This window comes from Alternaria ventricosa, assembly GCF_023758065.1.
Source record: "Alternaria ventricosa strain BMP 2768 chromosome Unknown scaffold_3, whole genome shotgun sequence".
NCBI lineage: Eukaryota > Fungi > Ascomycota > Dothideomycetes > Pleosporales > Pleosporaceae > Alternaria > Alternaria ventricosa.
The window spans coordinates 1,823,842-1,839,182 of NW_026055683.1; the positions used below are offsets into that span (position 1 = coordinate 1,823,842).

Below are 15,341 nucleotides of genomic sequence, written 5' to 3' on the forward strand. Positions count from 1 at the left end.
CCACGGTGGGTGTAGGAAAAACTCGTTGCATTACCTAACGCCGGCGCGGCTTGGCATCTGTCGCCATCACGATGCAGCACGAATATGACTGTGAATTGACGAAGACGTTGCACAATTAGCAATGCGCAATGTAGTCGAGTAGGGCGCATGAGCGGTGATCAAGTACGTGTCAGGTGCACCTTCTGATGTGACGATGCGCGCCCTTGAAGAGTGCGGGGAGTCGCGCCGGTCTATGGGCAGTCCGAGGAGATGCTCGAATATTCGTCCCCAGAGTCGCACTCTGCAGGCGATCACAACGCCATGTTGCGGGGAACAGGGCATCAGATGTGCGTCAGCGAATGATGGCTAGCGGGCGGACAGTGTGCCGTTGCGATGGACGAGCACCCCCAGGGTTTCCGGGTGGATACCCTCTGGTACAATGTGCGTGCTGGAGTGAATGGCCGTCGGCGAGTCACATATGTTGGCCGCATAGTCAAGCCACCACGGTGCTTGTTGGCGGCGGCCAAAGCACGAGCTGGAATTCGGAATGCGTTCGGCCTGGTGATGAATCGGCGGTCAGCAGTACAGCGAGCGCTTAGTGATGCAGAGTGATGGGTAATCAATCCGTTGCATACACCGGTATAGGGCGCGACAGTCACGACGCTCTCGTACCAGCTCAGCTGAGAAGGTTTCCCAGGTGTTGACGTCTTTTTAGTTGGCAGGCACGACAGCTACTGGGCGATCGCGAGAGCGGCAGGCCGTGCGTTCCTTCCTCCTGACCCAAAAATTCCATGGAAGGCGCAGGGGTGGGCTTGCCAAAACCCGTTAGCGGGGCGTGCGCAATCCCTGCATCTGGTATAACCGATGAAATCATGCGAAATCGAGTTTCTCTCATGTAAAACTTCCCTCAGAATGCGTCTACGCCTTTAAATAAGACCACGCCCTACCCCGAGCTACCCCTTTGGTTACTTTGACAGCTAGAACATGTTCCTGCCACAGACTCTCTATAATCACCTCCATTCCCACAAGGTCAACTCTTGAACGCCGCCGCATTCAACAGTTGCTGCACCTGCATATCGGATCTCGGCCCACGCCCTCACTCCATTGGACAGCTCCTTATCTCGCAGGTTCACAGCTGCCAACATCCACTCACGTCACTCAATCTCAGCCCTACCCCGGATTCTTTATCAGACATGCCCGGTCGCCTGTTGAGCACCCTCGCGAGGGTGGCTCCCACGCCATTGCCTAAACTGGACCACGTCAAACCGCACGCCGAGGGCCTGCTTCCGCCCGTCTACTCCTACGACGCACCCCGCGTAAAAGCAAAGTCAAAGTCGGAAGAGTCGCTCGTCATGGACATCTTCAACCGCCACAAGCATGACAAGCATGCGAAGGAAAAAGAGGAAGTCAAGAAGAGCCCCAAGGTCGAGGCTCAGGGCGCGGCTTCCATGAACATGAGCGTTGAGTCGCCGCCCATTGTCTTCTACAACAGCCCCCAGTCTTCGACCGGCGCTATTTTCTCGGGTCAGCTCGTCATCAACGTTCATGACCCCTACGTCACCGTGGAAAAATTCGAGATGCGCATGCTCGCCATCGTTTCCACTAAGAAGCCTGTCGCCCCACACTGCCCCGATTGCAGCACGCAAACCACCGAAATCCACAAGTGGGAGTTCCTGACGCATCCTACTTCGCTGCGTCATGGCCCACACACGTTCCCCTTCAGCCACTTGCTGCCGGGACACTTGCCTGCGACTACACATGGTAGCCTCGCCACAGTCGATTACTACCTTTCCGCTGTTGCTACTACCTCATCGGGTAAGATTACCTACAAGCGCAATCTCGACATCAAGCGCGCCATCTTTCCCGGAGCCGAGAAGCACTCTATTCGCATTTTCCCTCCCACCAATCTTACCGCTTCGGTGAAGCTACCACCGGTCATCCACCCGATTGGTGACTTCCCCATTGAGATGCGCCTATCGGGTATTGTGCAGAACAAAGGAGATTCACAAACACGATGGAGGCTCCGCAAGCTCAACTGGCGCATTGAGGAGACGCAGAAGTTCATTGCTCCAGCCTGTGCCAAGCATATTTCCAAGGTCGGGGGTGAGGGCAAGGGCGTCCTTCACGAGGATGTTCGCGCCATCGCCAGCGAGGAGGTCAAGACTGGCTGGAAGACCGACTTTGAGAAGGGCGAGATTGACGTTGAGTTCCAGGCCGCCTGCAACGTCGGCCTCAAGCCTCTTTGTGACATGGAGAGCCCAAGCGGCATGAGCGTCAAGCACAACCTGATCATCGAGATGGTCGTCGCCGAAGAATGGGCGCCCCTCAAAAAGCTCAACCAAGCCACTCCTACTGGCGCCGCTCGCGTTCTCCGCACTCAATTCCACCTCGTGCTCACTGAGCGCTCTGGTATGGGTATTGCTTGGGATGAGGAGCAACCTCCTCTCTACGAAGACGTGCCTATCAGCCCCCCGACTTACGTCGACGACTGCGAGTTTCCTTTCTCCAACAGCAGCTCCCGCTCCGGCAGCTTCAGCCTTGAGCAATAGCTACCAGCTTTCTATTTCCTTTCTTCGCTTATACCCCATTTTACGATGAGATCATCGACGCTTCACGAATCTCCTTACTGTGCCATTGGTCTATTTTCGCTTGGAACTATCACTAGTGGACTGTAGGATATACCCGGCGTCGCGTTTACATGCTCGCCACTCTTATTGGAATTTTTTACGGCGTTCGGCTCATTGCTGGTGTATTTGGGTTGAGCTCAGTGTGAGCCGCTCTTGCATCGCATGGACATCCAGCAGGCGTTTTTCATTGGCACAAAGAAAAGTTCAACTCATACATCACATTTCGCGACTAGCATAATAGCAAGTAATACATAGTACAAGCAGAATCAACTTCTACGCTCTGACATATTCTGTTCCCATGCTTTCTTAGAGTATATTGCAGACCACTGACTACGTTCCCTTCTAGGCGCATGGACAAAGCGGTATACATAAGCCACTGAGGCCTCCCAAGAACTGTTTGCGGCGTACACGTCTTTACACATACTAACAGTATCACCGGACCCTACCCATCAGTCAGATCAATTCACACCGCTTCGTCGTACTCTCACATCGGTTGCGCCTTCCTAGAAGGGATCTCACGATACTCGCCCCTTACAACTCGTACCACAAAGCCACGAGATGAAAATCCTGCAACCACGTTCCACACTAGCCAGTATTCTAGAACACACTCCCCACATCCCTGATACATGCACCATGGTACCACCAGCACAACTCGCATCGGCACTTCGGTACCATACGCCAGTGACACATAACATGCACTTGAGCGGGTACATTACCTGCTCGCCCTGACACCTTCCACCCTGGCCCCTGTCGGGGATCACTCGCATGGTCGGGCTTCTCTGCCGAACCGGTACTTTTCAGGCTGCCGGCCTAGAATAATTGGCATGCCAGGGCCCGGACGTGCGCGACAAGATGGGAATTTGATTTCCTCCATGTTTTGGTGATGCGATATGTCTGGATGGTATTTCCTATTTAGGTTATCCACTTTTGACCGAGGTCGTCAGCCCAGACCAGAACCTTCATCTGCATGCCTGCGCATATGTCACTGAAAAGCTTCAGGATCGCGGCTCTTCTTCCACTTTTCGCCTCTGCCGTTCAGGGTCACGTACGGGATAGGCGTGTGAAGACGTCGGTTCATGGATGCTGTTGCCGAGGTTTATGTGGGGTGCGGCTACATGACGTACATCACATACTTTGTTCCAAGCCATCACCACCCTGAAAGTATATCCCCGACGAACGGTGTGCACCTTGAGTTTCTAGAGATCACAAAGTGTACATTCCTTTGGAATTGCAGCATCAATCTTACCATCGCTAGCCGTATCTCTTGACGCACATGCCCTAGGGTATTCACAGCAACTCCTACGGTTGCACAATCGTTTTTTGGCATCTAGTCGTGACAGTCGCTACTTCATTGGATCAATATGGAACTGCTCCGAGGATGAGCTGGCGTCAGGTGGAAAAGACCAGAAGTGTCCCGGCACTTGGCTATATAGGGAAGCTGCAAAGAAAGCATGCCGACTCGCTCCCACACAACAGGATTGGAACGTGGTACCTTTCGCAACGTCAAAAACCGTGCCGTGCTACATTCAGGTGTACAAGGTCAGCGTATGTCTTATATGCAGGTCGCACGGATACACTTACCCATGTTGAACGTCAAGAAATTTTCCCAAAAAAATCAAAACACTTATGAACTCGCCGGAGCCGTGCTTGGCAGACCACTCCTGCTGGGTTATGCGAATCGACATACTGGTGAAAGCGAGACGACCGCCTATCCTCCACCAGTCTGTGGCTTTGTCAAAACGGTCAGACATGTACTGCTCGCGACCAATCCTCCCAACCAGTCTGCCCCACGACCACTTTCGTTCTCCTTGCTTGACCGGTTGGAACTTGTTCAGAAGATGCGGATTCTTTATTTCCATCGTGGAAAACGTCCCGTGGGCCACACGAACCGCTGAGCTTCGGTCCAACAGCCGTACTACCTCTGAACGCCCGGGTTGTGAGAGATAGATATTCGCTCCCCATACGATACTTGGGCTTGTGGTGTTGATGAGATCGCTCACATAAGCGCAATACTCGGTGTTGGGAGGCAATCGCCAACTGACTGTACCGCCCCAGCCAGCCCTGCAAAGATACAAATACCAAGTCAGTCTCTGTCCTACATGAAACTCGCAAAGTCACTTTCTTACCAAGTCCACGACGGTAGATGGGTACGTCGTGCACATGCCTCTGAGATAAACATGGCCTGATGCGAGCCCGCACGGTGAAACCACGACGATATGGCCAAGGCGAAAGTGATCTGGGCGGGGGCAGCGGTTCCAGCAATGTCACCCGACCACAACGGGATTCCATTGAACATATGCAGCGATGTGGTTCGTTCGTACATCCCAATAACACCCTGGACTAGAAACGGCACAAAATTTAGTATTGCTAACACCGGCAGTTCTCAAAGGCGGACTACTTACAGGCTGGTAGAGTATCTGTATCCTGTGTCAAGTTTCGTTTTGTGAATTCACGCATGTGTTCGCACAGTCCTCGCAATTGGGCTCCAACAGTTATCTCCTCGACGACAGGAAAGCCATAGTCAATCCGATACTCGTCGTCATTAGCAATGACCAAGTTTCTTTGATGCGCATTACTGCCTCCGCTGAACGCACCGCCTTTGAATATGCCGCTCAACATGAAGTCTACCAAAATGGTGTTGGTGTCGTTCTCATGACTTACGGGTTGGTGGAATAGCGTTACATCTGCGCTTTCATGCGAAGCCATGCAGCGACATTCCCAGTAAGTCTGGTGTTCTGTGAAGACGATACGGCGATTGGAGAGCACTCCTTCTTGGTATGTCCAGCCGCGGGTCCAATGGTGCGATTGAAGTATCTCTCGCCGCGGGTCGGGGAGTATGGAAAGAAGCAGGCTTCCGCTGTCGATGTAGTACTTTGGCTGAGGTTTGCGAGGTGTCTTTCCTACTCCAGGAAGGCCATGGCTAGCACCACTTCCTGCAGCTGCTACGATGGTGAACTCGGCTGCTTCGTATATGGTAGTCATTCTTGAAATCAGGTAGTCTTTTTCTTCTGAATCCGCCTGGTTTATGCAGCTCCGGTCCACCCAGAGATAGGTAAAGTCGAGTTTGCGTGTGACCTCGACTGCATCCATGACCGTCGCCGGCCAGTCTCCCCGATCGGCGGGAGTAGATCCCCAAACATAACTCAAAGCAGCGTACGGAGTCCCCCAGGGCTTGTCCTCAACCTCGGGAGGATCTTTAGTACAGTCGATAAGACGAAAGCCTCTGGTTATCGGTTCTTCTGATGCGCGTTGCTTGCAAGCGGCACCGTGGCCACTGCGACAGAAATCGAGCCAAGCTCGTATTCGCTCAAGATCAAATGAATCCATGAGTTCTCTTGCTCCCAGCAGACTCCGATTGATGCCGTCGCTGGGCTCGGCTGCCGACTTGCAGAATATGGCTCCCACAGCCGGAATTTCGTAGTCTAGCCATGTGGCATCGTGTCCAGTTGGTGGGACCCACTCAATATCTGGAACGACTGCCATGAACACTGTATCGTGGCGCTCTTCGAGCCAGTCTGGGTCTTTGAGCGCGGTCCTCACCCGGTCCGCATTGAAAAGCCAAGCATCGGTGCTACGGAACGCGAGTAGTTTGTGACGTGCGTGTACATCTGGCTGAACTCTGACGGATCGAAAGAAGTCGCACAGGGAACACTTTGAGGGCTTGGACAGCCGAGTGCCAAACTGATGCACTAAGACGGCATCATCGTAGAAGTGCTTGAATCCATCGCAAGCTTTGTAGATCTTAGACAACTTGTCCGGGTCGTGTGTTCTGAGATTGTAGTATTTGTAAGCCGATTCGAAACCCTTTTCGATGTCAAGCATTTGACATGCCGTGCACAGTGGTGATGTTGGATCAATGGCTGGTTTCAGTCGCTTCCTTGCTTCAATTCCGTCTTCTGGGCTGTCTTCTTGTCTTCTCTTGCCTGCCTTTCTCGAAGATAGGGCGCTCATATTGCCTTGGAAGGAGAAGTATTAGGTGGTATAGGCGCGTCGGTTGTTTTCTGTAAGATACGCGATGATACCTATGTAAGCCTGTCTTTTGTTAATGATTGCTAAGATGCATTCTGTCACAGGTGTAATATGTTATTTCGCAATATCGGAATCGTTCCATTTGGAACGTGATGGAATGCATGCTCGTATTGATACACACAGCTGAGTGCAGATCGGCGTTCAACACAGCCTCCTCGTTGCCTGAAACCACCTGGGCAGCGTTAGCGCCGCCACGAGCGCGTCCACCCAAACTGAGCGAATGGCAACTACGCCCAGTTTTTTCGCCAGATTATCGTTATCGCGCACTATTCCCACATCAGGAGGTTCTGCGAACTGAGGCTGACCATTTCCTATGCAGCGAGCAATTCGTTGTCAGGCGCGAACGCAACTGCGGGTATGGAACGACAAATTCCCACAGCCTGGCCTCGCTTTGGATCTAGAGCGGCACGCTTTGCTTCCGCTTCATGCAGTCGCTTACTTCGTGCCCACTTTGACGACCAGCTTTCCCTTTGCTCTCCCTGTTCTGAGCTTCTCATAAGCTTCGGGTACATGTGCGAAAGCAAACACCTCATCCACAACAGGGTTCACTTTTCCATCTGCAACAAGCTTTCCCAACTTCGTGAAGTCTTCGAAATTCGTAGATGCAAGTCCGAAAGAGAATGGCCGTTGCCCTCCTCCAAGCCACGTCGGTACAAGGAAGCGGAACGCGAGATCATAGATAAAGGGTAGGCTCACTTGAGATCCGATCTGGACGTACTTCGCTGCAGGCTTGGTGAAGGAGGGTGATTTCCAGTATAGCTCAAACTGGTGTCCAATGTTGTCGAGGACCATGTCATAGTGTTTTGAGCTATTTGCCAGAATGGTAGGTACATCGTTCTGGCGATAGTCGATGACTTCGTCGGCCCCAAGATCCTTGCAAAGCTGAGCATTTGCGCCTGTAAGGGATCAGAAAATGCGTTATTGTCGCGACTGCTGGACTGCGAGAAGCTTACCAGAGCATGTCGTTATGACATAGCATCCTAGGGCTTTTGCGATCTGAATGGCAAAAGTACCCGTACCACCTGAACCACCGTTGATTAGTACTCTGTCACCGGCTTTTACATTCGGTGCGAGGCACTGATATGTAACAAGACCGCAGACTCCCAGCGTTGCTGCTTGCTCCGCCGAGACACCATCGGGTATAGGCACCGTTCCAGCTTTTGAACCGATGATGTATTCGCCCAACGTGCCAAACTGTTGCTTCGGCTCGAGCTTGCCAAAAACCATTTGCCCGACCGTCAGGTCGCAATCCGGTCCTACTTCAGCGACTCTTCCGGCAAAATCAAGTCCGGGAGTTGCTGGTTTTGGGATGGCCATTCGCCCAACAATGGGTAGCTCTGCAAGCTTGTAGTCGACCTGGTTCAGAGCAGCAGCATGAACTTGAATCAGAGATTCTCCACTTGCGAGTGGCCGCTTCGCTGTCGGCAGCGGTACTGATTCATTGAGCTGTATTGCCTCCTCGAGCGTGGTACTACATGTTGACCATTGCCATGCTCTCATCGTTGCTGGCAGGCGCATCGTCTCTGTTCCGGTAGTAGTAGTTTGCGACATCGTCCAAGTAACACTGTGTGCGTGGTAGGAGAAATGAGAGGTAAAAAGACAGAAGTGAGTTTCAAACCCGATGCGCTGTCATATACAGTTGCGTTGCGGCTGGTCGTCAACCAAGACTGTGGCTATCATACGGATCCCCGCACGGGGAAGCTGCGAAGAGACCATGGTGTACATCGCAGGATGAGTAAACCATCAAGACCCATCAAGATCGATAATCAGCGAGGTTTCATGCAGAATGGAGTTGATTGTCAGCACTGTGCATAGGACATCATTGACACGAGTGAGGAAGCGAAGGACATGCGGGCAGAATGATCGCGATTGCTGCGTTGCTAGCGCCGGACTTCGCACTACCGCTACACAGGCAGCTACTACCCAACACCACCGCCAAACATCCTTCACTCGCGTGGCCCTCAGCATGTTAACTACGCGGTATCTACCGTTCGCGCCAGAAGTCACTATCCTCGGCAATGATAACCTGCTCGTCGTCGGACACGTTCCCTTCAGCAATGCCATCCATATCGTGCCTCATTGGCGTGTCGGCCGTACGACCCCTCCACTTTCGACGCTTTGGCTCGCCAGCTGCATATTTTGCAAGCACAGCACTGACAGATGGAGGCGGGTCTTCTTCCTCCATGTCCTCTGGTTCGCCTTCGATGTGGTTGTCCATCGCTTCCTCATGTCCTTTATGGTCTGACATTCTTTCCTCTTCTGTCTCGCCAAGTATTTCGTCATTCATGACGCAGTCATTTCCTTTGGATTTCTTCCTTGTGCACTCGTCCTGATCTTGCGCCTTTCTCTTTGGACCGGCGCGAAAAGGTATCCGGGTCTGATTACTGTTGTCGTCCTTCACGAGCATGGCGTCTAGACTTGCAAAATCGTCATCGGCCTTCTTTGTAAGAAAATTGTCAGTCTCATGCTTCGGCCTATCCGATGGCGCCTTGGGGTCTTGTCTGTGGGACTTTGGCTGGTCTTTCGCCAGCACACGTCCGTTCCGTGGCCCGCTCGTATCCAAGATCACTTGCGCTGCTCGCTTCTCTATGGCATCACGGAGACCCTCGAGCACCTCAAGGCGTGTTCTTACGTCCCACCCGAAGACGATCGTTCCTTTGCGGGATGTTACGTCGATGCGATATCTGTCGGATGATATTTGGATAGTGACCAGGTTGACGTCGCGAACACTGGCGACGGAAGGATACTCGGTACGGACTAGAAATACCAGCGTATCTAGATACTCATGTCAGTTTTCTCTCATAGACAAGGAGCGTTTGGGACGATTAGTGACCTACTGATCAGCTGTATACGCTCCTGCTCGGACAAAGTGCCTCCAATATTAGTGAGCGCCATGAAATGCGAGTGAAGGGGATCCGCATTAGTCATGGCAAAGGATTGATCTCTGGAGCTGTGACACTCTAGATTGATGCGGCAAGAATCAGTGGTATTGCCTGGGGTGAGGAAAGAACGCACTATCGACGCTACAGTTATAGTGAAATCGACGCTCTAGCAAGACGTGTTTGCATTCACTGGCCGAATCGCGTCTCTTCCAGTTCACTCGATCAGCAATCAACGATCGAAAATTATTAGATTACTGATAGGTAGTTTGACTGTGTAAGTTTGCTATCAGAGACCAAACATGCGTAGTCTGACAAAGCAAAGTGTTCGCGCTATGCTTGAGGAGCAAAACATCTGGATTCTCTTTCACCTCAGTTCTTTGATACGATATTCTTTTTTGAGATGAACGGCTGTCTCACGATCTCTAGAGCTTTCGAGTATACTCTTGCTCAGCACTAGAGCAAGAATGCAAGATAATATCCCATTTGGTGCCATCTAAATTATCTAAAGCAAAGTTTGTACAGATGGTAAGTGCAGGTGTGGTGTCCAAGGATTGCATCTAGATCAGGAATTTTGATATTGGAAAGCTAGTTCTACGAGCGACATGTAAGCAGGACCGTACTGGCAGCCTTAAACTTTACCGCTTAGGCGATCTATTGGTAGCCCTGGGGGTATCGGTCAGGTTCGTGGTTGCGCTAGGTTGTAGATTGGCGATGACACCAGCGACTTTGATAACTTGATATATAGATAAATCTCCTTCAAGGACATTCGTAGATCAGCGGCGGGGGTAGTCGGTCAATGTATGCGGTGTCAGGTGGGCGCGTGGGTTGACCACCTCAGACCATGGGACGGGCGGTTAGCGCAATGTCCGTGCCCAGCTTGACATCAACCATCATCGATCTCTGGTAACGAAGCTGCACCTATCCTCACCGTATCTGCGCCATAAACGCAGTGCATTGATTTCCTTACTCGACCAACGTCCTGGAGACCTAGATATTGGCGTCGCATACCCTCTACCTCGGCCTAGTATCAGCGCAGCCAACTCCGCACCACCTCGAAGCATCTAGCTTCGCGCCTCGAATCGACCGCGCCGTACCTCGTCTTCCTACCAACACACACTCTCTTCAAGATGGCATCAAGGAAGAAGGTCCTCCTCAAGGTATTTTAGCTCCCAACAAGGTCTGCCCTTCACGGCTAATGCGCGCAGGTCATTATCCTCGGAGACAGCGGGGTCGGCAAGACGAGCTTGATGAACCAATATGTATGGAGAACCCATACTAGAGCTATACACGACGCCAGCGATGGCTAGAGGATATGGACACTGGCTTATGCAGTCTCTACAGGTCAACAAGAAGTTCAGCGCAAGCTACAAAGCCACGATCGGTGCCGATTTCCTGACCAAGGAAGTGTTGGTCGACGACAGGCTGGTTACCATGCAGGTGTGTACATGTGAATCTGCGCGCTTGGATCTTACTGACGTACGATAGCTCTGGGACACTGCCGGCCAAGAGCGCTTCCAATCGCTCGGTGTTGCCTTCTACCGCGGTGCCGACTGCTGCGTGCTCGTATACGACGTGAACAACTCGAAGAGTTTCGATACCCTGGATAGCTGGAGGGACGAATTCTTGGTTCAGGCCAGCCCGATGGATCCTGAGAGCTTCCCATTTGTAGGTGCATACGGGTAGATTGGGTGTACATCTGTACTGACGCGGACAGGTCGTCATTGGCAACAAGATCGATAAGGAGGAGAGCAGCAGGATGGTGAGCCTCTATAGCGACCGTTCAAGGCTTCATGCTAACAGCCCCAGATCTCGTCCAAGCGCGCCATGACGTTTTGCCAATCGAAGGGTGGTATCCCGTACTTCGAGACCAGTGCTAAGGAGGCCATCAACGTCGAGCAAGCTTTTGAAGGTAAGCCAGGCCTAGAGCCATCCGAATCCCCGCTTCCGGAAGCTAACATCCGTAGTTATCGCACGACAAGCTCTAGCACAGGAGGACGTAGGTGACTTCAGCAACGACTTCCCCGAGACAATCCCGATCGACCTCAAGGGCAGCGAAGGCGGTTGCGCATGCTAGTGTATGCCATCACGAAATAAGCGACGTTTATGAGAGCCGACAGTGGAACCTCATCTGCCGCAATGCCGTCTTGCATCTGGAGTTCGCATGGAGTTTGGTGTTGAACATGCTTGTTGAGCAGGAGGATCTCTTACTCCTGTAATCTATCATCACGGATGGGATCATTGTCACCTAGTCGATATAGCTGTCTAAGAATATATGAATACATACATGAACAGTACTTTGGCCTGGAGTGCTATGAAACGCGTGCCTTCCGCCCGCGTATCCGTGATGACGTGGGTCCGTGGCTAAGGCGGCACCGCCACAATTCCGTCAACGGGCCTCTTTGAGACACGAGGACACATGAAACTCGCAACCCCCGGGACTTAGCACCCTCTTATCAAGTGTCCGCGTGTTACGCCGAACCACCCCGTGCCACGAGTCCATCACTTGCATAGTTCTCTGCCTTTGACAAACGACTGATTTCATGGGCGCTCGCATATTCTTCCATGCCTCGACACGTACCCCGACCGTGAGCCCGCTTATCACCGAAGACCCTCCTTGACGGACCCGTCCTATACACCTACAATAATTTCTATTACACCCTGCCAACATGATACCTCGGAGGGAAGAGGATGTTGAGACGACGCCGCTCAGTCCACGCGTCAGCGACGTCTCCGACGAGAGCGCATACTTGCGCGGGGAAGACTACCTCGAGAGCCCTGCGAGCGAGGCCAGCCAGTGGGCCGAGGGACAGAAGAAGGGACTGTGGACGAGCAAAGTGCGACATGCAGTAGGAATAGCCCTCCTACTTGCGACGGTGCTACTGTGGACAGCTAGTAATTTCCTCGCGAGTGTACGTATCTCGCATCCCCTGGAATGGCATGGGTATTGGTAAGCGCATAGCTGACAAGCCAACAGACAATATTCGCAGACGATTCCTACTCGAAACCCTACCTTGTAACCTACGTAAACACAACATTCTTCGTCATCCCTCTCCTACCCATGTTCCTCCACCACCTATGGGTCGACCGTCACCGTCCCAATAGCGCGCGGCAGCACCGCCAACCTCTCCTAGCGCACGCACGCGACCTCTTGCAACGGCGAGCAGGGAAATGGAAGCTCCTCCGCGAACACGAGACCCCCTCTTCAACCTCAGCCTCGAACAAAGCTCGCAATGACGAGGCAACCGAAGTCCTGTTATCATCTTCGCTGCACGGCTCCCAGAGTTTCGCAACAGGGAAAAGTGGCGGTCAGGACGATGACGACGGCTTGACGATAAGGGATACGGCGAAACTGGCGCTGGAGTTCTGTCTCCTTTGGTTCCTGGCAAACTACTTTGCCGCCGCATGTCTTGAATACACAACCGTCGCAAGCTCTACCATCCTTTCTTCCACGTCATCCATCTGGACCTTGCTTTTGGGATCCATAATGCGCGTCGAACGATTTACGCTGCTCAAGTTCCTCGGCGTGCTCGCGTCTCTCGGCGGTGTGGCCCTCATCTCCATGGTCGACGTATCCGGCGAGACAGACGAGAACCGCGGCTCCTTCCCGCACAAAACACCAAAGGAACTGGCCATTGGCGACGTTATGGCCTTTGTGTCGGCTGTACTATACGGTTTTTACACAGTCTTCATGAAGTCTCGGATTGGCGACGAGACAAAAGTCAACATGCCTCTCTTCTTCGGCCTCGTTGGATTGTCCAACATCTTACTACTCTGGCCCGGATTCATCATCCTGCATCTTACCGGCATAGAACCTTTTGAGCTCCCGCCCACATCGCGCATTCTCAACATCGTGCTCATCAACAGCGCATCATCTCTCGTCTCCGACTTTTGCTGGGCGTACGCTATGCTGCTTACCTCCCCGCTGATTGTCACTGTTGGTCTTAGTCTGACCATTCCGTGCAGTTTGGTTGGGCAGATGCTGTTGGACTCACAGTATGCATCGGCGTTGTATTGGGTTGGCGCAGCGATCATGGTGCTATCTTTTCTGTTCATCAACCATGAGGATCGGAGAGACGAAGCAGAGGGACTGCAGGGCGCAGATGATGCTGTGACGGAGGTGCAGAGGGGCTTTCAGAGTATAAGACAAAGCTTAAGTCGAAGGAATTCGAGGACGGACGTTTGATGTCGGATACCTGGGTCATATTCCCAACCTGTTCATACACATATTCTTTGAACAATTCTCCATAGCCAAATACCAAAGTCACTCCTATTGGTTCATGGGGTATCATAATGCAAGTCATAGTAGTACCAATTCCTCATTTCCGTCCACCATCCATGTTTTTTGAGTACCCATTCCGTCCATACTTTCCCTTACCCTTCGAGTTCCACTTCTTACCACCGCCCTTGTAACTCTTCTCTCGGTCATTGTCTTTCCTCTGCTCCTTCAGATCCTTCTTCCTCTCCTCCCAGCTCTCGTCGTCGTCCAGTTCCTCAATTGGCCAACCCTCCTTCTCCATGAACTCCTCGAGCTGCTTCTGGAGTTGGGGCTCCCACTTCGATTGGTCTTCCAGATCCGTGTATTCTAGGACGTTCCGACCGAGCGTGTAGTCGCCTTGGCGAGAGCGGATGAGAGACGACATGAGGCCGAGCGAGTTACAGGCTAGACCGAGGTCGTGGCAAAGAGAGCGTACGTAGAAGCCAGATGTTACTGTCATACGAAGGCGGGCTGCTGGGGGTTGCGGAGTGGGCGCAGATGTAGTGGTGACATCGGTGGGTTCAGCAGCGTTATCCTGGGTGATTGTTGATGTGTTTTCGGTTGCTTCAGCTTGCTCCACTGAGACTACAGGCTTCTCTTCGGTTGGTAATGATGCTTCAACACTGGCGTCTGTGACTTCGTTCTCCGCGGGGGTCTCCTCAACGGGTGCTACCTCTGCTGGTAAGGCGCCAGACATGGCGGGCTCGGAGTCTGTCTTGGGTATCTTCGGTTGCTGCCCTGCGCCCTCAACATGGTCGTTTTCTGGTGACCTCGATCGTTTCCGTCCTCTTCTTGCCGCTGTGTCGGAGTAGACTTTTGCATCTTCTTTCCGAATGCCCATTAACTTCTTTGCGCCCTCCATTTCAGCACCATCCACTTCCTCCTTTGGCCAAGCAAAGTCATGACTTCCGGGCTCCAACCACTCGACAAGCTCCAACTCCTCCACCTCGACCGGTCGCGCAGCCACCTCTGGTATGTCCTTGCCCTCTCTAGCGTATTCGTACATCTTCTTTCCGTCGACCTTGAGCGCAGAGAAGACGCTTGGCTTTTGCAAGATCTTGCCGCGAAATTGCGCTAGCTTCTCCTCTACCAACTCCTTTGTGACATGTTCGTACTCCGCCTTGCCGACAACCTTGCCTACAGCGTCGTAGCTGTCTGTTGCCGCGCCGAACAGTACCACGCATTCGTATGTCTTTGTGCACTCGAGGAAGCGTTGTAGGCATTTGGTGCCCTTGCCCATGCCGACAATCAAGACACCCGTAGCCATTGGATCGAGGGTACCGCCATGACCGAGTTTCGCTTTGATGTTCTTGAGGTGTTTGGGCTTAGCGTCCGCGATAATGAGGGAGCGTTTCTGGGCTTCGAGCCAGGGTGCGAAGAGCGGCGAGCGAGAGAAGTGATCTTGGAGGTCGCGCAAGACACCGGCGGAGGAGGCCCATTGAGGCTTGTTGATGGCGAAGATACCTTCGAGCACCTTGCGACTCTCGGTGGGTGGAGTAGTCATAATTGCGCGCTTTATCGAAGACGCGACTTGCATCAGTGGGGTGATAGAAGGAAGCTCGGAGCTCT

At 52.7% G+C, this 15,341-nt stretch overlaps 6 protein-coding genes across 6 annotated transcripts; 3 read left to right on the forward strand and 3 right to left on the reverse strand.

Annotated features, from left to right (window-relative positions):
• Nucleotides 1-1,172: 1,172 nt before the first annotated feature.
• On the forward strand, nt 1,173-2,528 carry J4E93_002558 (uncharacterized protein; the record flags this gene model as incomplete). The annotated part of the gene is made up of 1 exon (XM_049340501.1): nt 1,173-2,528. The coding sequence occupies one exon, from the start codon at nt 1,173-1,175 to the stop codon at nt 2,526-2,528; it is 1,356 nt and encodes a 451-aa protein (XP_049202823.1).
• Nucleotides 2,529-5,000: 2,472 nt separating this feature from the next.
• Nucleotides 5,001-6,557, reverse strand: J4E93_002559 (uncharacterized protein; the record flags this gene model as incomplete). The annotated part of the gene is made up of 1 exon (XM_049340502.1): nt 5,001-6,557. The coding sequence occupies one exon, from the start codon at nt 6,555-6,557 to the stop codon at nt 5,001-5,003; it is 1,557 nt and encodes a 518-aa protein (XP_049202824.1).
• Nucleotides 6,558-8,619: 2,062 nt separating this feature from the next.
• On the reverse strand, nt 8,620-9,530 carry J4E93_002560 (uncharacterized protein; the record flags this gene model as incomplete). Its single annotated transcript, XM_049340503.1, has 2 exons — nt 8,620-9,410; nt 9,473-9,530. The coding sequence occupies 2 exons, from the start codon at nt 9,528-9,530 to the stop codon at nt 8,620-8,622; spliced, it is 849 nt and encodes a 282-aa protein (XP_049202825.1).
• Nucleotides 9,531-10,644: 1,114 nt separating this feature from the next.
• On the forward strand, nt 10,645-11,591 carry YPT7 (Rab GTPase ypt7; the record flags this gene model as incomplete). Its single annotated transcript, XM_049340504.1, has 7 exons — nt 10,645-10,674; nt 10,723-10,776; nt 10,859-10,954; nt 11,003-11,182; nt 11,232-11,276; nt 11,324-11,426; nt 11,482-11,591. The coding sequence occupies 7 exons, from the start codon at nt 10,645-10,647 to the stop codon at nt 11,589-11,591; spliced, it is 618 nt and encodes a 205-aa protein (XP_049202826.1).
• A 592-nt stretch (nt 11,592-12,183) lies between these two features.
• Nucleotides 12,184-13,700, forward strand: J4E93_002562 (uncharacterized protein; the record flags this gene model as incomplete). Its single annotated transcript, XM_049340505.1, has 2 exons — nt 12,184-12,426; nt 12,492-13,700. The coding sequence occupies 2 exons, from the start codon at nt 12,184-12,186 to the stop codon at nt 13,698-13,700; spliced, it is 1,452 nt and encodes a 483-aa protein (XP_049202827.1).
• A 133-nt stretch (nt 13,701-13,833) lies between these two features.
• Nucleotides 13,834-15,309, reverse strand: J4E93_002563 (uncharacterized protein; the record flags this gene model as incomplete). The annotated part of the gene is made up of 1 exon (XM_049340506.1): nt 13,834-15,309. One exon carries the CDS (start codon nt 15,307-15,309, stop codon nt 13,834-13,836), a length of 1,476 nt encoding a protein of 491 aa, XP_049202828.1.
• Between the last annotated feature and the right edge of the window lie 32 nt (nt 15,310-15,341).